The sequence below is a fragment of the Hemitrygon akajei genome, chromosome 8 (genome assembly GCF_048418815.1).
Source record: "Hemitrygon akajei chromosome 8, sHemAka1.3, whole genome shotgun sequence".
Classification (NCBI taxonomy): domain Eukaryota; kingdom Metazoa; phylum Chordata; class Chondrichthyes; order Myliobatiformes; family Dasyatidae; genus Hemitrygon; species Hemitrygon akajei.
In genome coordinates this window covers 86,164,519-86,188,011 of record NC_133131.1, presented here as the reverse complement: position 1 = coordinate 86,188,011, position 23,493 = coordinate 86,164,519, and the positions used below count along the sequence as shown (strand labels likewise).

Genomic DNA, 23,493 nt, shown 5'->3' with positions numbered 1-23,493 from the left:
CTGAAACAAGCAGTGACTGAATTGAACATTTTAAGTGAGAACTACATGGAGATTTGGGGCAATTCAAAATCTGTAAATATCCTAAGAAAGATATCACAGAGTGCTACAATTTACTGATGTAAATTGTAAACCAGTGTAAACCAGCTCAGTGTAAACCAGTTACAAAAGATCTCTATTGCATCCCAGTCATATAATGAGACACTGGACTGAACTGGCAACAACAGGAGAAAGAGACATCAGAAGTCATAGAGGCCTAGCTGGTTCTAAAGACAATCCAGGAAGGAAAAGTTAGAGAAGATGACTTTATTATCTCAAAAAGGACAACAGGAACGTTTCAGAAAATGTAGAAACTTGAAGTGGGATGCAATGTACTACGAGATACAGTGAAAGGGGCACAAAGATGGAAATCCTGAAGCAGCACAGATTGAGTTTGTGGTCTCTATAAAAGTATGAAACGACTGTGTATTTGTGGCTACTATGGTAATTGATTATGAGTTTTTGGCTTCTTAAGTTTTAAGTTTACTATTGATATTTACAAAATGGATCACACTATCTGCCTACTGTAATGAATGGTAAAGACAGTTATGCGAAATTTAGAATGACTGAACAGGATATGAGATTACATGTGCTTGAAGCCTACCTCAAGAAAGGATTCACTAAGAAGGCTTCACGCACATCTGGCCTCAAAAGAATCTTAAGCCTAAATCCTAAATCCGTTAAATACCTTTTCCTGTATCAGTTACAATATAGAATGGGGCAAGTGGGAGAGAGCAGTTTCTGTTTATAAAGAGCAGTCTTCTCATCCAGTGCACTGATGTTTTGCGTCAATCTGAAGGTTACAGCAACTTGTCATCCTTGTGCCTCAGTGTCCACCAGCTACAAAAGGTCTCTATTGCAGAGAACACAGCCATTTAATGAGGCATTGAGCTGAACTGGCACAGGCAGTAATGATACTAGATGTACTGCACAGTTTTATAGATTTCCACTGGCAATATTACCTGTCAGGCATACATTAATTCACTAGCATAACTTATTCCTTTGCAATGTGATAACACCATCTACACAGTTTTCCAGCCAAAGTGTAGATCATCCAATACATGTTTCACTAATTGTATTAGGCACCTGTGTGAACAACAGAGCCACTTCAGTGGACATCCCCTGCTATCACAGCTGAGAGGACTCATCAAAGGTGAGCAATGGCAGAATATTAGCAACCATCTGATTGCATCTTACCTGATCACTTCCATCCTGACTTTGCATTGGCAGGTACACTTTCAAATGAAATCAAAAATTAACGCCGATGTTACCCAATCTGACCATCATTCCTCTTGATGTAAATCAGTAATCTAGTATGTGATCAAACTCTGCAGACAGTCTTCATTGTGATGATTGCTGGAATGAGCAAACGTTTACTCTCTAGCACTACATTGGAAGTAATCACTGGGTCAGAGAGAGAGTAAGAGATCAATTCTTAGAGCTATACAGCATGGAAAAAGAGTACTACCCTTGGCAGCTCATTCCACATAGGTATCATCCTTTGAGTAAAAAAAGTTGCCCCCCACGCTTCTATTAAATCTTTTGTCTCCCAGATTAAACCTGCGCCCTCTAGTTCTTGATTTCACTAACCCTAGAAAAAAGATTGAGTGATTTCTCCCTATCTACAATACTGTGCAAAAGTCTTAGCCACCCTAGTGACTTCGGCACAGTACTGCATGATCCTCATAATTGTATACACCTCTCAGTGTCCTACACTCTAACAAATAAAGTTCTAATCTAGTCAACCTCTCCCCATAACTCAGCCCCTCAACACCTGACAACATCCTTGTAAGTCTCCTCTATATTCTTTCCAGTTTAGTAACATGTTTCCTATAGCAGGATGACCAAAACTGTATACAATATTTCGAGTGTGGCTTCACCAGCAACCTATCCAACTGCACCATCAATTCCAAAATTCTATACTCAATGCCCTAACTTATAAAGACCAGCATGCCAACAGCCTTCTTTACCACTCTGTCTACCTGTGACTTCACTTTCAATGGGCCATAGTTGGAACCCAGGATCACTCTGGTCTACCACACTCTCCAGGGCCCTGACATCCATTGTGGAAGTCCTACTTGCATATGACATTCCAACATGCAAAACCTCGCACTTATCAAATTAAACACCATTTGCATTCCTGATGGCTAATAGTAGCAGTGGAAATCCATAACATTGTACATTCCGTCCAGTAAACTACACTTACTAATTTAATTACTGCAGTAGTTATTTTCCTACGGCAGTTGGAGCTAGTTTTTGGCTGACTCAGATGGCACACATGCCTGACTCAGAAGGAATACAATTCAAAACTTTGTTCAGACACTCACACTAGTTTAGGAAGCATAAAAACTTTGACAGAGGAAGAGGAAGGGATTTACTGGAATGGAATCAGGTTTGAAAGAATTCAGTTATGAAGAGAAGCTGATGATTTTCTCATTTGTATAGAGAAGATTGAGAGCAAGGTTGACTGACATTTTGAATCCCACTGAGGCCCATGAGGCACTTTGCTTTTGACTGCCTTTCTTTACATTTTGGAATCTTACAGCTGTGAAGTGAGTACCTTGTGGGGAATCATCCCCATGACACGTATGACACATTGAACCCACTGAAACTACTGCATCTCTGATAGAAGCTGTTACCCCTCAACACCCGTGAGCATTAACCTACTGCTCTGAAACCACATCGGCCACAAACCCCCATTCCAGCCATCACCACCCCCCACTGAATGCCATTAATCCTTTGACCTATGGTGCCCCCCAGTTACCATAATTTCCCAGCTTCCCACAAACTTCTATGACTCCCAGGACCACATTCCCACTGTCTCCTGATACAACTGAGCCCTGAAGTCCTCCTGATTTCTACTAACTCTTTACTTTGCCACCTGTGAATCCTACACCCAGATACTTGCTGCCCTGATTTTCCCTGCTCCACAACTCTCATCACTCACAGCCTCCAATTCCCCCTACACCAGCTTCTGACATTCCCAGTCAAGCTGCTTGACTGCTGATGCCCTGATTCCATTGCTGTCATTCCTAAACACCCAAATTCTGCAGTTCCCAGCCCCATTTACCCCAACTCATAGGTCTAATAATTGGGGATGGGCCAATAAATCAAGCTCTATTACAGATCATGGGTAAGGGCCTGTGGAAGCTTTGGGATGAAAATCATGAGTTTAAAAGAAGTAATTTACTGGCCAGTGGGAAAGGAGCCTGGTATCAGATTGTATTATTAGCAATGATGACAAAGAGAGATGGAGCAAAGGGAAAGAGAGAGGGATGAAAGAGGAAGAGAAGAAGAAAGGAGCAGAGAAAGGAGAAAAGAAAAGGGTGAGAGAGAAAGAAAGATGGAAAAAGAAGTGGATGAACTAGATAAAGAGGGGGGTAATGGGTAAAGAGCAAGAAGGTTGGAGAGAGCAGGATTGGGTGAGAAAATGGGAGGATGAATCAGGAAGTTGGGGGGAAATAGAAAGAGAGGAAATGCAGAGAGACAGAGAGAGTGGGGAGGAAGAAAAATGGGAGATATCAATGCACAGAAGGAGGTGACAATGCAGAGGTTCAAAGCTCCAGATGTCCTTGATTGAGAACCCCACCTTTGATTTGCTTCTCAATTTCCAGCCACTCACTCAGTCAGCATTCCCTCCAACTCCTCTCTCTATATATATCTCTATCTCCATGCCCATCCATTGGTTTTCTGATAAGTCACTGTCTGCCCCACATTCATTCCTGCTTCCCCTACTCCCTTTGTTTTTCCTTACACACTCCCTTTTATTCTCATCCAAAATAATTTCCTCACTTCTCTCCCCATCCCCACCTTCATCTGAAAGGCAGGCAATTTTTCTTTTGACACTGTTCAAAAATATTACTGCCACATTATTGTTGAAAAATGTGACTAAAACCACACTTAAGTCATAATTATTTCTTTGAATCGCTTGGTGTCCATAATTATAATTTTGGAATATAAAAATGGTGATCATATTATGCAACATTGTGCTGTAATGTCATATGAAAATTGCAACAATTTACATCCAAAAAATGAAGTTTCTATTTGTACATTTCATTTAATAAATTGGTCAAAATGATGTATATTTCCATCATAGCTCTGATACTATTGCGTGTTGTTATACTACAAAATCTACTTTTGGAGTTACAGTTGAACTTACTGATGATTTGGAAGGGTTTGAAGGGTCTTTTTGCAATTTGGGCTCAGAAGTAGCTGACAATAATGCATTTGAAAGTTGCTTCATGACTTGGATGACCAATTTGAAATGCTTCAAATAAAAATCAAATGACAGCATAATAAATAAACTTAATTGCTTGTGATGCTAAATATTTTTATGGTGGAAGTGCAGACCTCAAGAATTAATCCCTCACCTCTGTTTAAAGCATCAACTAAAATGAACGAACAGTTCATTCATCCAATTACAGTTTGTGAGATCATACTTCGCAAATTACTTCTGCAGTTACCAATACAACTGTCACTAAATTACTGATAACAAAAGATGGAAATCAGCAGTTGAAATTCATATCAGTCATTTCCCCAAAATGTTCATACTGTATATTATAGTTGTATGTTGCATTTGACTTTTAAAATGTTGTCCCAGATTACAGAGGAAGTCAATTTCAAAAACAGGACACAACATAGAGAGACCACTAAGTCAGTGTGTTTGTGGCAAGAAGTTGAGGACAACTTGCTGCCCGACTTTTCAACTGCCTTTGCAGCTTCCCTCCCTTTCACTCTTGACCATCAAAACAAATTTTCCATACAAATCTTGACAGCCCTGGACCTATACATTTCTTTGACTTCATTTCTATAAGACCCTCTCCAAGGAAATCTTGTCCATGCTGCCCAGGATCTACTCAATTAACCCCATTCCTACGAAACTGCAGGACACCCAGTTCCCTTTCTGATCCACAGTTTTAACAGATATTATTAGGTTTTCTTCAGGTTTTTCTCAGGTATTCTTCTTATTCCCTTCAATCCATCTTTAATAATCCACTCTAAACCCTTGAATTACAAGAGTTGCTGTCTCCTCTTCAAACACTATTATCTCTCCAAAATGTTACAGGTTCCCAAATCCTGTGATTCTGTGTTTGAATCTCTGTATTATACTGGAACCTCTGCAGAGATTTACTGGATCATTTCAGTGAATTCATTTCACTGAATTATCCCTTACCAAAGGCATAAATGGCATTGCTTGTGACTGTGATTATGCAAACCTTCTTGACCAGTCTGCAGCCTTTAATAAGCATAACCACGCCATCCTGCTCAACCTGCTCTTCACTGCAGCCAAACGGGACGACTTGTTATCATTTCCTTCTATCTTATCTGTAACATCTTCTCAGCACTGCATCATTGTCCAGGATTAATTCTTAACCTTCCAATACTATTTGTACATTGGTTGCTCCTCAGCAACCTCACCTCCAAACTCATTGTTATCTACATGGATATGTTCATATGTTCTTACACCTCACCGTCATTCTTGACCATTTCAGTGATCCAAATGCATTGAGCTGCTTGTCCAAGAGCCAGGGCTGGAATTTCTTCCAACTAAACCCTAAGGCCAATATCTTCAATTCTTCCCATAACCTCTGTTCACAAACTGTAAGGCACACTAAGTTCTCTGAGACCATGACAACATAATATTGTCCATTCTTTTATCCCTTCCTCAGTTAGGTATCAGCCTGCAGAGGCCACCACAAGGTTATGAAACAGACTTGCAAAGCAGGGGAATGAGGCCAAAATGAAGTGCCCCAGAGGGGTAGCTTACTTAAGTCAAAAGCCCAAAATACAGTGCATTATTGGTAGCACAATCAAAGGCATCATTTGAACAGTAACTTGAGCAAAGAGACTTAACACAAACATTGATGACAATACAGACTGTTTAACCATATGAGAGAGTCAATTCACATAAGCTTCAGAGTAACTGTGTCACAACATGAGACTATTAACAAATGAAAAACAAAAAGGTCAGCATGAGACACTGTACTGAAGCAAATTCAGCTGCTTCTGGTACAAAGAACACTGATGCAGTTGGTGAGAATGTACAACTTCTGCGTAAGAGCTCAATTTTTACCAGGTACTTATTTTCAGTATCCATGAATGGTCTGACAGGGGTTCCCAACCTGGGGTCCATGGGCCCCTTACTTAATGGTATTGGTCCATGGCATAATAAAGGTTGGGAAGCCCTGGTCTAAATCAAGAGTAGAGTGAGCGGACTGCTCTATATTGCACAACAGCGACAGTTCAATTATTCTGCAGATTCTATATGGTGTGTCACAGAAGGTGTGCATTTACTACTGTCAGCCCAATACAACACTACGCACAGCACGGGTCCTTCATCCCACAATGTTGCATTAACACTCTAACCTACCTCAAGATTAATCTAACCCTTCCCTCCCTCATAGCTCTCTATTTTTTCTTTCATCCTTTTGCCTATTTAAGTGTCTTTTAAATTTCCAAAACGTGTCGGCATCTACAGCCACCCCTGACAGTGTGTTCCATATACCTACAACTCTCTATGTAAAAACCCTACCTCTGATATCCCCTTTCCCATACTTCCCTCTAAACATTTATGACCCCTTGTATTAACCATATCAATGCTGGGAAGGTGTCCACTCCATCTATGCCTCCTATCATTTTGTACACCTTTATCTAGTCATCCTCCCTCTCTTCAAAGAGATGGTGACAAGACAGATTGAAAACAATCCGTACAGAACTTAGAGTTTTAAAAATGATCGAGAAAGGGAAAGGCAGAGAAGGTAGCACTGTGGCTTCAAAAGGTACAGCAGGAAAGAAAGGGGCCAGTGTCAGCAGGGAGGCCGAGGAGTCAGGGTGCAAGACAGGGAAAATGTAGGGGCAGAAGATCTTTAAAAACAAGCATATTAGAAGTTGTTTCAACTGAGTTCACAGCATCTAATTAAAATATCAAACACAATGTGCAACTACTCTAGTAACTGGGAAGAGTTATGATGCCCATCGTTGGTCAGGGTCGACTATAGATATTGTGTCCCAGCTGTCGACATGATACACAAGCCAGAGCAGTACGACATGGAGAGCAAGCTGCTGCCCGGCTCCCCCTCCCCACGCAGCTGACGATTCCCAAGGAACAGCAGAAACCGATACAGTTTGGCATCAACAGTGTTGCAGGAGCTGCCATTCAGCAATGAACCCAACATAGGACTGCCTTAAGGACCTGGATTTTTTGATTTTTTCCTCAAGGTTTACTCTCGAAGCCTCCTCCATGATGAGTACAGCCGCAAGGCAGCAGAGGTTTAAGATCAGAGTTTTCCTTCTGCTAGATGAGCTGCCAGCCATGGCTGACGCGCCCCATCTGCCCTAAGTGACTGGTTTTAAAGTGCCAGTAACCCGCATCTGCCCTTCTTACTGTCAGTAGAAATGGTTTCAATGGGTTTAGTAGCTTGAAGGCCGGAAGCTGACCTGGTTTGTCAGAGGCTATTTCAGACATGTGCCATTCAGACAATTTAAAAGGCAGTTGGTGCTTATTGCCACTACCTTCCCCAGCTATAACAACCTTAAGAAGGAGTTTCAGAATCATAAATTCACATAGTACAGAAACAAGTTATTTGGCTAATTAAATCTAGTCCAATCATCAAGCATTAGTCTATATTAATCCTACATTAATCCCATTTACTTTTCCCCATATTCCCATCAACTCTCCCAGATTCTACCACTCACCCACACACCAGGACAATTTACAATAGGCAATTAACCTGCTAACCCACATATCTTCAGGATGTGAGAAAAAATTGGAGCACGCAAATGGAACCAATGCAGTCACAGGGAGAATCCACAAAGATCACATGTACCGTACCCAAAGTCAAGATTGAACCCAAATTTCTGCCACTGAGACAACCAGTCTACTAGCTGTACCACTAAAGCATTATGTTATAACCCCCTGCCTAAAATTTCATGTGAACAATTTATGTGTATACAGGTAACACCAAGCAGACGATGGCCAAGGATATGCATTGTATAGTAGGTACAATTAATTAGACAATAGTATTGTAACAGTAATTACAGAACAGAATGTAAAACCAGATGTGTATAGTCCTAATGTGATCTTTAAACCACTAATGAATGGAGTGGACATTTTAGAGTTAGTAACTGCTGCTCAGATTGAAGAGTTCAGTAAATGCTCATGATTGAGTGAATTTGCACTAATAAAACAAAGAACCATTTAATTTTATAAACCTACATTGATGGTGTGGGTTTATTACTGTTTTTAGATGAGTAGTGAGGGATTTCCAATGTAGATAGATAGATAGATAGATAGATAGATACTTTATTCATCCCCATGGGGAAATTCAACTTTTTTTCCAATGTCCCATACACTTGTTGTAGCAAAACTAATTACATACAATACTTAACTCAGTAAAAAATATGATATGCATCTAAATCACTATCTCAAAAAGCATTAATAATAGCTTTTAAAAAGTTCTTAAGTCCTGGCGGTAGAATTGTAAAGCCTAATGGCATTGGGGAGTATTGACCTCTTCATCCTGTCTGAAGAGCATTGCATCGATAGTAACCTGTCGCTGAAACTGCTTCTCTGTCTCTGGATGGTGCTATGTAGAGGATGTTCAGAGTTATCCATAATTGACCGTAGCCTACTCAGCGCCCTTCGCTCAGCTACCGATGTTAAACTCTCCAGTACTTTGCCCACGACAGAGCCCGCCTTCCTTACCAGCTTATTAAGACGTGAGGCGTCCCTCTTCTTAATGCTTCCTCCCCAACACGCCATGATGTGGCTTAAGGTACAGAATATACCATACTGTATCCCTCTTACACTGTTGTATCAGATGTCACCATTAGTTGAAAAGCTTCTGCTTTCAACAAAGTATATTCATTTGATTGCTCTACCTCTCGAAGCAAGCAGCAATATAAAGTGCCTACAGATACCCCAGAGGGGATGCATTAAAGGTGAGGGAGTGTAGGTTCAAAGCAGATGTGAGGGGTAAGTTTTTATACTCAGAGGGAGGTGGATGCCTGGTAGAGAGAGAGGCAAACACATTAGAGGCTTTTAAGAGACGTTCTGATAGACACATGAATATGAGGAAGATGGAGGGATATGGACATTGCGCAGGTAGGAGGGATGAGTTTTTGGGGGTTTTTTAATTTACTTTTTAACTGGTTCAACACAACATTGTGGGCTGGAGGGTCTGTTCCTGTGCTATGTTCATTGTTTGCAATTAATGCTATATAAACAAAAGGAGTATTTAGGGAGAGGTTTGACACTATGGAAATCGATGCTTGGATCAGCATTTTGGCTGAGATATAAATTCTTGTGATATTAATTCTCTTCCTGTTTCCTTGTGTGCTTTACCATTAAAGGCTTCTTACCAAAGATGTTTACTAATTGGGTTAGAAATGAAATTCAATTGCAATTTATGCTTTGAAATTCCCAGAGTTTGATTTTTTTTCTCTCGCCAGATTTATTCCTGTTTCCCTCCTGACGCTGCTGATTGCTTACTGGAATACATTTCCTTCTGTAACAATTGGCTTGCATCATTTCCCTAACACTGAGTATCAGTCGGCTGTGGGGCCATCAATCTTCTGTGCTGTGCCCCTGGTGTTTACACATGTGCATTTCCAGCTGTAGTCACTGGCTAATGACCAGGAATGGGAGCTCAGAATAATTTTCCCATCCCTGACTTTAAAGCACAATATCTGTGGTGCTAGAGTGACCCTCCTGAAGTCCAGCTGAGATCCAACATTGGAGATCATCTCAGTGACTAAATCTGGAAGCCTCCTAGTCTCTATTGGAGTCATATAGTCTTTGGCCCTTGGAAACTGCACTGTCATGTAAACATCTTTCATACACTCTTCCTACAGTGACTGTTCTCTCATTAACTTCTCCCATATTCTTCCACTCAGCTACACACAAGGGACAATTTACAGTGGCCAACTACTCTACCAGCCCACACATCTTTAGAATGTGGGAGCAAACCAGAACAGTTAGGGGCAACCCACATACTCACACGGACAGCATCAGAGAGCAGACTGTAACATGGGTCACAGGAGCTGTGAGACAGCTACACTGCTCTCTGGTGTGTCATCCTCCTTGTCTAACTGCATCCTGAACACATTAGAACATTACACAGGGTCTCGGCCCAGAACATCGACGTTTCCATGGACGCTGCCTGACCTGCTGAGCTTCTCCACCGTCTTGTGTGTGTGTGTTGCTTTGGATTTCCAGTATCTGCAGAGTCTGTCATGTTTGTCATCTCTAGTTTATCTTCTTAGCAGTTGATATTGATATTTTATCAGAATTGAAAAAAGTGAGTACAATAGGCACAAGAAAGACTGCAGACGCTCGAAATCTGGAGCAACACACAAAAAGTGCTGGAGCATCTTAGCAGCTGACATTTCAAGCCATGATTCTTCTTCAGGACTGGAAAGAAAGAAAATGGAGGCCAGAATAAAAGTGGATGGTGGGGGGAGGGGTGGCTAGTGGGCTGCAGCATGGTCAGAGGTGAATCCAGATGAGAGGAGGAAGATGAATTGGTGGGGGTGGGGGGAGGTGAAGTGGGAATGATATGAGGAGCAAGGGTTTGATAGTTGAAAAGGCAGAAGCTTTGAGAAAGTGGATGCTGATAGGAGAGAACAGTGGACTATAGGGTAAAGGGAAGGAGGTGGGTAACCAGGGAAAGGAAGGTGTGCGTGTTAAGCAGGTCGTGAGGACAGAGGGGAGGGGAAAGAGAAGGTGCAAGGTATAAGGGAAAACAGATGTGTGGGGGGAGAGGTGGAACAAAGCAGAGTGGTTACAGGAAATTAGAGAAATTCATGTTGCCACTACTGAAACAATAAGTGTGTTTTAAGTTGCAGGGAAAGGAGACGGGTAGAGGGGATAAAGGGAGTATCTGTAATAGCACACAGAGCAAGAGAAGCAAAATGACACAACCACAACTGTTACTATCCAAGAGAGAGCAGTGAGTGCTGATCTCTCTGGAAAAGGTGTACATGAAAAGCAGCAAACAATGCCAGCTCTGTGAGAAGCAAAATATTCCAGTAAGAACGTTGTACATTCTCCCCATGAGCGCGTGGGTTTGCTCCGGTTTCCTCTCAACAGTCCAAAGACCTACTGGTTGATAGATTAATTGGTCATTGTAAATTGCCCCATCATTAGGCTACGATTAAATCGGGGGACTGCTGGGTGAGCAGCTCAAAGGGCTGAAAAGGCCTACTCCAGGTTGTATCTCAGTCAATCAATAAATAAACAAACAAACAAGCAGATGAATTGAATAAATAAAAGTGAAATATAAGAGGATCCTGTGTATACTCATTGTTAGAGAAGTTGCCTCACAGTTTCAAGGACAAGGTTTGATCCTGAGCTCAGTTGTTGTCTGTGCCAAGTTTACACATTCCCTCCACGACCATTTGGTTTTTGTGTAAGTGCTCCAGTTTCCTGTGAGGACATGTCTGGGTAGAACTGAATAATGGACTGTTCCATGTCTCCTACAAAGGGAAAGGCATAGCTCAGGCCCATGTGAGTTCTCCTGGCCAACAGTTTAATTTAGTGAAACTGAGTGGAGGCAAAGCTCAAGCTGTTCATTGTAAGAAAGTGTTCAGTAAGTGAAGGAGAGTGACAGAGGAAGGGAATGTTTGGATGTAACACATTTAGTTATCTCAATTGTCCGTACAACTTTACAGCCGAACTGTAAAATGGGTTCATTTATCATCACATTCAATCCTTACCATACATAGCTTTCTCCCAGTTTTCTGCTAATATTTTTGTCATTTGTGTAAAATATGCCTTTAAAAATACAGTGGGAAAAAATGAACTTCTAAATCAGAAAGTTATAGTCTAAGATGTCTGAAAGAGTCTACTCCCTTTGAAATGACAAGTATGTCCATATAAGGGGAAGCTTTCCTGGGTCTGCACCCAAAAGCATTAGTTAAAATCAGTTCCGTGATCATCAATAAATCGGGCAGGTCAAGCAGTATTCCTGTAATCCAATGCGCTTTACTTCCGCTCAAATTAAATGAAAGAAAATCCAGGTGATTCCTTTTCAGGCAGCTGTTTTCATTGCTTGGATTTCAGATATTCACTGTTCTTGGGCATAAACTGATGTAATTTTCCCTATCTTTAAATTAAGAAGAAGCTACTGAGAAGAACTCAAAAATATTAAGGAATCAATGCTTTTATATCAATGACTTATTCAATTTAAATGGATAACTGTAATGTTAATCTTTAACAAAGTGTTTTTTATTGTTCCCAACATAATCTTGACCATAAAGCTTTACAACCATATGCAAAACCCAAATTACATTACTGACAAAGTCTTTAAATTTGACTGTTACAATAAAAACCGACATGCTGTTACAGACCTCAAAGTACTATCTGAAGAAGTATCAGAGGGTTTCTCCAAATGTTGTGGTCAACATTCCTCTCCTCACCAGCACTGCCAAATAAAATGGTCCTGCTGGCTATTTAGTCATTACTCATTGTGCAGCTAGCCGCTGTGTTTACCAAACAACAGGAGTCAATTGATTCAAAAAACACTGATTCACAGTGTGATATATGTTAAGATATTTTCGTGGTGTGGATGGCAATTAAATTATTTATTTTGCTTATAAGCAAATATTTTACTCTCAAGTCCATTTCAAACATGGAATGCAGCAAGACTTCCTAAGTGACTTGGGATTGGCCTTAACCCCTTAGTTGCTTAGTTACGGTTTTTACTTATTTATTATTCTGTCATGGAATTGAAGTTATATCCCAAGGAAAGAACTTAAAAGATTACTTTTCCCAAGCCATACTAATAGTGCAAATATAGTTTTTAAGACAGTGCAGATTTTTACACAATGTGGTATTGTCAATTTAACTCAAACAAATTTAAAAGTGAAGTTGTAAGTTACCTTAGAGATTTTCCCATTTGTTTTCCCAGATTGGTACTTTGTTATTTTAGTTTCTGCCCCATTTTCATTGCTTGTTCACTTTACAGGAGCGCTGCGATCGACTTTTTATCTGATATGTTTAATACAATTCAGCTAAGTATTTTAAAGTGACTGCAGGATAGTTTATGAAGCAGTGAGGACACTATTCAGTTTCACAAGTATTTCCATTTACAAGCGAAGGGACTGGAAGAATGAATAAAATAAACAGCCTTATCTATTCAAAAAATTGAGAAGGAAATCTGTAGAAAAAATCAATGAAAGCAAGTATTAAGTAGTAGTGATTTTAACTTTTACATTATCATTACCAAAATTATTTCACCTGAATACAGATGCTTTATTTAGAGGTATTAAATACTTCATTATTTCTGCACATTTTGAAAGAGATGATTTGCCAGAATGCTCAGAAAAAATATTTTATGTTTTTTTTAAACTTTACCAATATAAGTCCTAAGGAACTACTGAATTTAAATTTTACAACCTTTCACTCCATGGGATAAACTGTAAAGTCCTCTCAAAATATCTTCTGCCAGCAATGTACCGGTATCTGCTTTATCATTTTGTATCAAGGATTGAATCTTCCAACCAAACAACTGGTCATTGTTAGTTTTATTTGAGTTTGATTCTCAGTGCATTAAAGAACTTGGCATTTTGAAAAACGTGAAATGAATATCACATTGGAGATTCAGTATAAAGGGGAAGGAAACATCTTCAGGAGAATTCCAAAATTCCAATGCTCGCATCACCATCTGTTCTTCTGATTTACTGCGCAAAAGACTACCATTCTTACAATGTGGAGCCTTCAGAATGTAATTTTTTTCACAAATTTAGATGATTTTAAAAAAACACTCTACTTTGAAAGTTTATTTTCAAGAATCCCCCTTATTTCCCAGTATTATTGCTTTCTTATGATCTCAAGTGAGATGGGACCATGCAGTTAATTTTGCCAAATTTCAAAAATATAAATGTCACATAATAAATATAAAATCACTTTATCAAATGTGAAATCTCACCTATAGAGATGTATGAAGTAGATCAGGAAGTGAGTATTAGGAATTTCTAGATTTATGCAATCAAATAATAAGCAGAAAATAATTACAGTGAGGCAATGTATAGTCAGTCAAGTATTAAGGATATTTAACTGAAGGCTCTATGTTGAAGAAGCAAGGGATTATTTATACTTAGCAATTATGCAATAGAAGGATTTCTTTTTCAGTAAATATGCAAAAGAATAATTATGTTTTCAACCTTCTAACTGGCACTAAAACATACAAATAATCCTTTTTATTATCTTCTGATTATCTGTTCAGCTCCAAATAAATCCATTCTATTTTGGGAAGTACATTGTATTTGGCTTCTTCAATCACACAAGATAAAGACAATGACGTGAAGGCAGAGCTGGTGATTGTTCTATTATTTGGCACCGACGGTGTCAGACAACTCATACTTTTGTTCCTTTTCCTCACTGAGCAATTTCAGCTATCAAAATAGTGACCCTGCTTTCAAAAACCTTGTGTGTGACCTTATATTCAAGATGTATATCTGAAATATATATCCGATAACGTAACTGATCAGACTAACAGAGGTCTTAACAGACATCTTTAATATCTCTATCCTCCAACCCTGCAGGCAGTCACCATCATTCCAGTGCCAAAGAGAGCAACAGTAACTGACATAAATGATTACCTCTCAGTAGCAGTGACTTCAACAATCATGAAGCGCTTTGAGTGGCTGGTAATGGATCATATAAAATCCCACCTTCCAGCTACATTGGATCTTTCCAGTTCGCCTACCATTCAATCAGTCCTCTGATGATATCATAGCCTCAGCCCTTCACCCTGTCCTGCCCCACCTAGAAAGCAATGTTTCATACTCCAGGATGTTGTTCATCGACCTCAGCTTGGCAGTTAAGGTGATCATCCCCGTAGAGACTGGTTAATAACTATCATCATTGGAACTCAACAACCCTCCGTAACTGGACCTTGGACTTCTTGACAGAAAGACCCCAGTCAGTCTGTGTTGGCAGCAACATCGCAAGCTCCATCATGCAGTGCTCCATTACTGTGTGCTCAGCCCACTACTGTTCACATTGCTGACTCATGACTGCACTGTCAGATCCAACTCAAACTGTATCATCAAGTTCACTGATGATACTGCTGTGACTGGCCTCCTCAGCAGCAATGATGATTCGGCATACAGAGAGGAGGTAGGGAGACTTGTCAAATGGGGTGAGAACAACCACCTGAGTCTCAAGGTGGACAAAAGAAAACAGATGATTGTGGACTTCAGGAAAGCACAGGTCGACCACTCTCCATTGCACATCAATGGCTCTGCCATACAGGAAGTGAAGAGCACAAAATTCCTTGGTGTGCACATAGTGGACAATCTAACTTTCTGACTAGTCAAGAGCGCACAGTGGCATTTACACTTTCTGAGGAGACTCAGATGTGCAAGGCTCCCTGGCCCCATTCTAACAACTTTCTATGGAAGTACCATCAAAAGTGTCCTGTCTGCCTGTATCATTGTGTGGTGTGGAAGCTGCAAGGCATCGGACCTCAACACCCTACTGAAGATAATTAAAAACCACTGAGAGGATCATTGGGGTCTCCCTCCCCATTATTTGTGACATTTACTAAGAGAATTGCAGAGGAAGGGCCTAAACCATTGTTGAGGATCCCTACCACCCATCCCACAATCTCTCTGACCCATTACTGTCAGGAAGGAGGTACAGAAGCATCAGGACTAGGACTGCCAGACTGGGTAACAGCCTCTTCCCTAAGGCTGTGAGACATACGAATACCCTGCCACCACTGAGGTCCCATCATTAGGACAGCAAGCTGTTCACTGTCGACCATACTGTTTACTGTTTACCTCTGCTTCCCACTACATTAATTTTGAATTATATTTTATTAACACATTTATGGTAATACTCTGGTTTATGTGCTGTGTGTGATATATGTTCTGTGGGTGCTCCATGGTCCGGAGTACTGGTGTTTCATTTGACTGTACATAAATACAGTCAGATGACAATTACCCTGAAATTAAACTTGAACTTGATATATTCCTTAGTATAGTCATTAGCTTTATTAGACAAAGACATCAATAGTTCATTTATCTGTAAAAAAAAATAAATGAGTGTATGCATATGTACTTGTGTTTCACTCTGTGTGTCTGTTTATGTATGTGTGTGTGTGCATGTGGGTGTGATATTGTCAAAAAGGTGTGGAGCTGATAGATGGTTGCTGAATCAGAGTGTTCATAGATGAGAACATCTGCAATATGCTTTATTAATCTCGGTCATCTCTGGAGATCCAGCACTTTGGTGGAAACCTGCCGATAGAGCAGCATTGTGAAAATATACCCTGTCAGATGAGGACATGGGTTGGTCAGATTCCAATACCCAATGAGCATTCTCAATATTGAACCATTATGTCAACACAAGATCACTCCAACCTTCAAGCTTGCTCTGCCATTTATTAAAATCACACATAATTGCAATTCAACTCTACATGCCCATCTACCTGCAGTAGCCTTCACCCACAGCTTACCAGGAGTCTATCTGTCTCTACCTGAAAAAAAAATATTATGTGGCTCTTTTTCCACTGCACTTTGAAGAAGAGTTCCAAAGATGAAGACACAAGAGATTGCAGATGCTGTTGCTGTGGCAGCGTCAAAAGACAGGTCCTCTGAATAAAAGACTTCATCTCATCACTTAAATGGACAAACTATGTTTTTAATCAGCAAAACGTAGTCCAAGTTCTCCCACAAGAGAAAACATCCTTTTCACATCAATTCTGCCAAGATCACTCAGGAGTTCATGTGTTTCAATAAAGTCCCTTCTCCTGCTTCTAGATATCAACAGATGCAAGAATAATCTGGTCAGCCTTTCCTCATCTACTCTACTTACATAGCCTCCACTTGTACTTAATCAATCAAGACATTTACTCTAGATTGAGAGCATTTCTTTGTAATGTTTATTTCAAAATCAAATTGGACTTAATAATATTAAACAAGTTTATTAAGGACAAGACCTAATAGATTAGTTTATCTTTTGAGGAAGTCATATATTATGCAGTTTCCTTAATTATACTCTTCTTCATTTCTCAGTTTGTTATCTAATAAATATTCAATATTTTAATTCCAAAAGGTATGGTTGTATTTTCTCAGCACAGGCTGCTGCTGCTCAAACTTGCAGCTTCTAGAAACAAATTAAAGAAGTAGATATATGTTCAAACCTATGGGGAATGGTTTCTGTCGGAAAAAAAAATCTGGGACAGATCGTTGGTGATGCAAGTATGCTAACCTGGAAAGAAAAGGATGAAACAACAGCACAGATATTAGAGCTGCTGCCTCACGGCTTCAGTAGCATATGTGCAGTCCTGACCTCCAGTGCTGACCATATAGAGTTTTTGACTTCTTCCTGTGACTGTGTGAGTTTCACCCAGATATTCTGATTTCCTCCCAGTTTCCAAAGTCATTGTGGTTAATAGTTCAATTGGCCTCTGGAGGCTTTGGGGAGAGCTGATAGGAATGTGGGCAGAATAAATGAATGGGATTAGTATTAAATTAATGTAAGTAAGTGTTTGATGGTTGCTACAGACTCACTGGGACTTCGGGCTATTTCCATGCTATATGACTCAGTGTCTCTAAATAATATTTATCTTGAGAACATCACAAAGAATTTAATCAGATCTTGAGATGCCAAATAATAACAATGCCAGAATTAATGCTGAGCATTAGGAAAATGGTTTTACAGTGGGATAATCTAGTTACTATTTATTTTAGAGTATAATTTACTATTCTTTATTAATATTGATAAAGCATGATGATAAGGTGTGATTTTGTGGCTATACTTAAACCGCTTCGGTGAAAAATTAAAATATAAAGAACACAATTCTTAATTTCTTATGATCCTTGGCATTTCTCATTTCAGTTTTCAATACCTTACATTGATCATTTTTTGTTACACCTATATTTTAAAAAGATTTCAAGAAACAGGAATCTATAACCTTTGAATATAAATGACAAAGTAACAGTAATGACAAGCATTGTAATAGCCTGACAATATCAATTAATAATCAAAGACATTGTGCAATCATTTGTGTTGTAATTTAAAGTTCGATACTGCACAAACTGAAATCACAGGTTGTAGTGAAACATTGTTTTAACCATTGTTTTCTGCTCTATAAAATACTGCAGGCTTTGCATAATGCTTGAAACACACCGCTTGCTTAGCAGCTTAGTTAAAATTCCAGATGGCATTGCCACCTAAAGTCTTTTCAACAGACTCCTGATTTGTAGAGGAGACCATTAAGGTCAGAATGTTTCCAGTAAAAACAGACGATTAATCATGAAGCTATTCTTGAGTTACTCTACTTTTGTCCTTGACAACATCCAGGAAAAATGCAAACAACATATGAATGATTATATTTAATTTGAACTCCAATTAAATTCAAGATACGTCCAAGATGAAATGGGATAGATGATGAAATCATTACACATTCGTAAGCCTGACTCAAAGAGAGCCAAGCTATGAGCTTGTTCAGGTCTGCTCCAATTAGCCAATTAAAGCTGTAACAATCTCATTTCCATCAAGTATTTAGAAAATATAAAATGTATCTGTGCATTTGTTGGAATAGTGTGAAAATAATTTGTGTGTAGAAGGCAATATTGAAGATGGACTGTGGAGTTTATGTGGTGCCTTTTGAGGCGTAGAAGTGCCACTTTGTCAGATAAATGGTATGAAGATCCACTTTATTTTTGCGGTAGAAAGCAGCATTTAAATTACCTTCATTTACTACACGGTAAATACTATCAGGAGTTATATTACTAGCTCTACTTTTATTCATTTGTGTAACTTTCTAAAGATAATTGTATTTTTAACTGCTCTCATTGCAATTCTGTAAAATGTAAGGTGTTATGAGATTTTTGATGGCAAACTAAATAATTCACTATTTTTAACTCTAGATTATGTTTAAATTATCTCTTGAGGATGACCTGTGTTGTAAAAGCAAAGCAGAGTAATTTCATTACTATTTCAGCAATACAATAGAAATCATTCAAGGATTAAAATGAGTCTCAACAGTGAATCATTTTTGTACTTTAAATTTCATAAGAATACAATCCTTTTTAAATTGCTTAAATGTTATTTAAGAAAAAAAATTAATATTTATCTAAAAGTTATCAAAACAGGTTACATTGCATTATGTATTATATTCAATAAATGGTGTGACTTTTGAGATATATTCATTTTTATATAATGTACTTTTATTATTTTAATTTTATCATATTTTTCATTTAATCCTAAATATACAGATTACCAGATTTTTTTTAAAGTATTAATGCATGTTGTAGAAAAAGCTATGAAAACTGGTATAAAACCGTGGACCAAAAAATCACAGTAAGTCATTATTTAGTTAACGAAATAGAAAATGCTGGAAATGTGCAGCAAGTCAGTCGGAACATTGGAATGTGAAACAAGGGTTAACATTTCAGCTTGATCTTTCAATAGAACTGATGAAATCTATTATGAGATTATGTTAACGAAACACATTCACTTTGAGCATTTGAAGAATATTGATATGATACTATGTATTTATATTGGTACACTATAGGTACCCTGGATCATCTTCAAACTTTCTTTTTAAGAAACTGTAAGAGATCTAGTGGTGTACCATTTTTAAAATTCAGCCATCACAGCTGTGTTTCTTATCAATATTTTAACCTCCCCCATATGTCACCTTGTCTAAATAAACTTCTAAAAATCTATTTGAATACACAATACTTCCCGATATGTTGCAGCCAAAGGGTTAAAACATTTTGAGCAGTTATGCTAGAATGATTTCTAGCCTCTCATTCCTTTACAACAGTAATTTAGCTGAAAGCGTGTGAGCTTGATTTAAGAGGTGACAAAGATCAAGGAGTAGGACTTAAGTATATTCCATGGTTTATGTATAGCTAGAGGAGTTGTGAGTAATAAGGATGATTTTAATAGGGATTTTGTTATATATCATGAATATTTACTTTTTATTAATTATTTACTTTTCTATTTATGAACGAGTAGCTGTAGGTATTTGACAACAGACTAAATTAAAATCTGCAAAACTTCTTTTTTTACTTTATTCATTGTTTTTTACTAACCAGCAATTTATAGTTTGCACTCTATTCATACGTGTACCACTTTCATTACCACTTCACAACACAATCAAGGAAACTACGGATGTATAAACAGTGGGGTGTTAATTTCTAAGATCAAACTTTATAGCAAATAATGTTCACCTCCTGCTCAGAGTCTTGTGTGGGTTACAAGTTGGGAAATTCACCTCAGGCTGGCATAAATATATTCTTAATCCTAATCTCGTGTAAAATTAGGAGTTCAAGATCTGGCACAGTCATATATCAATGCAAATAAACTAATGGGTGTGCATGATATGATGGGGATGTGGCTTTCATTTCAAAGTCTGAGAGAAGAGTCATCCAATTGATTTTTTTATTACACATCTAAGTAAGTACAATAGTAGAATAAGTACTTAGCTTGAATTTTTTTAAGGAAATTGTTGTCTTAATGAATGGAAGAAGAAAATCAACAAGTCATATATTTACCAGGTGAAGTGGCAAAAGTAATGTTTTTTGACAAAAACTACATTATTCCAACACAGATTATGGCCTCCCATTCCACGTGTGTATAATAGGGAAAAAATTCTAATAACTATACAGAGAAATACTATTCCTTTAAAATCACCTGATCCCTTTCCTGCCACAATCTGACTGGATAATTACATTTCTCTTTTTTTAACACAGACACATCAAATTAAGAAGAAATGGAACTAAAATAACACATAGAACTTTGTATAATTAAAATATAAAAAGAATGAAAAATGGAGCCATGGATGGAGATGATTACTTAGAGAAAAGTCACATATTGCTACCTAATGCAACCCCCCTCTCCGATCATAATGGTAGACTTGAATAGCTTCATGCACATCAATCTAGAATTGGGTTGCCTTGTTTGATTTCAGAACAATATGGCATGTTAAGAGAAATGAGTCGGTAAACTTGAGACCTAGGTTGACATTTCTGCCACATATTAAAACTCTGGTCATATAATTTCAGTAAAGGTTAATTGATTGTTACACTTATCAGTCATCTATCTTTGTCCGTCCATGCTGGAATTCAGAAAAATATGCATTTTTCTGCCTCTGTTGAATTTCTGAAAATATTTGAGATCAATAGGTATCTTACCTGTCTCTCAGTGAGGTCCAAATTTACTGCTATCTCATATCTTCGCAGTCTGGTCAGATAATTGTGATGAGCAAATTCAGCTTCCAATTCTCTAATCTGTTCTTTGGTAAAGGCTGTTCTTTCTTTCCTTGGTTTGCTGTTCACTTCTCCCTTGTAACTGCTGTCTTGTGTCTCTATAGCCAGGACAATAAGAGGTACAATTTAGATTCCTGATAATCGCTTCAGCAACAAACCTAAACTTACTTTTAAAAAGACCCTGTCTTATTAAAATGCTTCAAATAACCCTTAGAAATGTTAAATGTTAAAGCTAATGGTGTTATTTTGATGCGTACCAAAGACTGTGTTGTAGGAAATATAACCGCCCAATTGTGTGTGTAAATGTGTTATAAACAGCAAAATGAAAATGTCTAAGTAATTACTCTATTGGTGATGTTAAGTGAAAGATAAACATTGTCTAATTATCATGAAGAACTTCCTCACCTTTGTCCAAGATAAGGCAATGCAGTGTTTAACAGCTGTATGAAATGCAGATGTGACTTCATTTTCAGAAGTACTAGTGTCTGGCCCCCTACATTTCTTGAGTATTATACTGTAATATATTGTAATTAAATATATATGCACCAGTATTTCAAAACTAAAAATGGATAATCAACGTTGATTGTATAAAATGTTAAAACATCTTGCGAGAACCTTTTTAAAAGCAAAGCCCTGGACCAAGTATACTTATGAAATATTTGTAGCTGATTGTTCATAATTGCTCTTTATCTGTGAATTTTTCACTTAAGAGCATGTATTGCCATTTGACTTGAAAGTTATTGCCAAGAAAAATACTTCCTTTCACTATAATTACTACCCAATGCTATTGGCACACCCACAAATTAATGATGAAATCCTCTATGATTAAAATACATATCTCACCAGATCTCTTGGATCAAGAAATCTGCAAATCTGTATGAGCTTCCAGCACAGTATCAGAATTACCATTGTTAGGCATTGGTAAGTCATTGCAAGACTTTGACAAAGTAATTCTTACCTGTCAAACAAAATCACATTTACCACAAATAGATATAAAATCAGATCTTTTCGAACTAAATCAATCTTTTCAAATCATATCAAAATAAATTATTGTTCAAAATATTTTAATAAATATTATATCCTCAATGAATCTATACAATATTTGCATGCTGTATGTTTGTAATGTGAATTGGATGGTTTATTTTAGGATCAATAGATTAACATTTTTAGGATGTTCCTCTGAAATATCATATTAATTTTTCAAAATATATATTGATTATTTAACATGTCACAAAAGAATTATAATAATCCAGATAATCCACTTGATTCTTATTACCTTTATTTAATTGAACAATTAATTAGAATAGTGCGGTAATGGAAATAGGGCACAGAAATGAACCCTTATCGCTCATGGCCAAGGCAGACATTGATGCATTCATTGACTGCTTTCAAAACAGACAACAAAGACAAAATAGGACATCACAAATTTCCAGATATCATTGAGATAAAAGGTTCTTGCTAAAAGGAGTATGGATATTTAAGCTTTAAATAAACTTCTGTTATATTTAGCATTGTGTGTTGTTGCATTCGCTAGTAAACATGTAAACATCGCATTAAAGTTATAGCCTGATTTATAAACTAAACTTTATTTAAATAATATAATGAATTAAAAGTAATTTTAGTTTGAGAATTTGCAAACGAAACTTGGACATGATTTTAGTGATTTGCATTTAGTGACTGCCTTACACTACATTGAATTATTCTGCAGAATTTCGCAAATTATTTACATCTTCTCGGTCTCTTAAGTTTCTGATTCTATTTACTTAGCACTGAGTGGACTTCAGGAAGGCGATCTCCAAGAGACTGAGGTAATTACTGAGACAAGAGCAGCTTCTCCACGTCTCCCTCCAACTGAAAACCTGCGTCTTTGTTTACATCGCGAAAGGAATACAAATAATCCGAGGAGCGAAACGGAGCCGACGGCAGGTGTAAAAACACCCTATAAAGCCCGCGCCTTTGCAACTTCAACTTTCAGTTTCTGTACTGAAACTGAAAAGGACTTTTATATTTCCTGCTTATGCTCTATTCCTGTAAGGTTCAGTGATGAATGTGAGAATCAGAGGAAATGTAGCCCATTAACCGACGATAGATTTATGTTACAAAGTAAATCTCAGTAATTTTTGGCATAAACCTCGAGGAGAATTGTTTCTATGAAGAGGCTATGTTGTGTTCCGCGTGTTCCGTCTCCTTTGATCTAGCACTTCCAGTTACATTTTAAAATAATCT

The 23,493-nt window shown here is 38.0% G+C and overlaps 1 protein-coding gene across 1 annotated transcript in view; it reads right to left on the bottom strand.

Annotated features, from left to right (window-relative positions):
* The window catches only part of meox2a (mesenchyme homeobox 2a), a 39,294-nt gene that overhangs the window by 13,905 nt on the left and 1,896 nt on the right, over window positions 1-23,493 (bottom strand). The window contains exon 2 of the mRNA XM_073054134.1: window positions 21,193-21,365. Coding sequence (XP_072910235.1) covers window positions 21,193-21,365 — 173 coding nt within the window. The remainder of the gene's footprint in view (window positions 1-21,192; window positions 21,366-23,493) is intronic.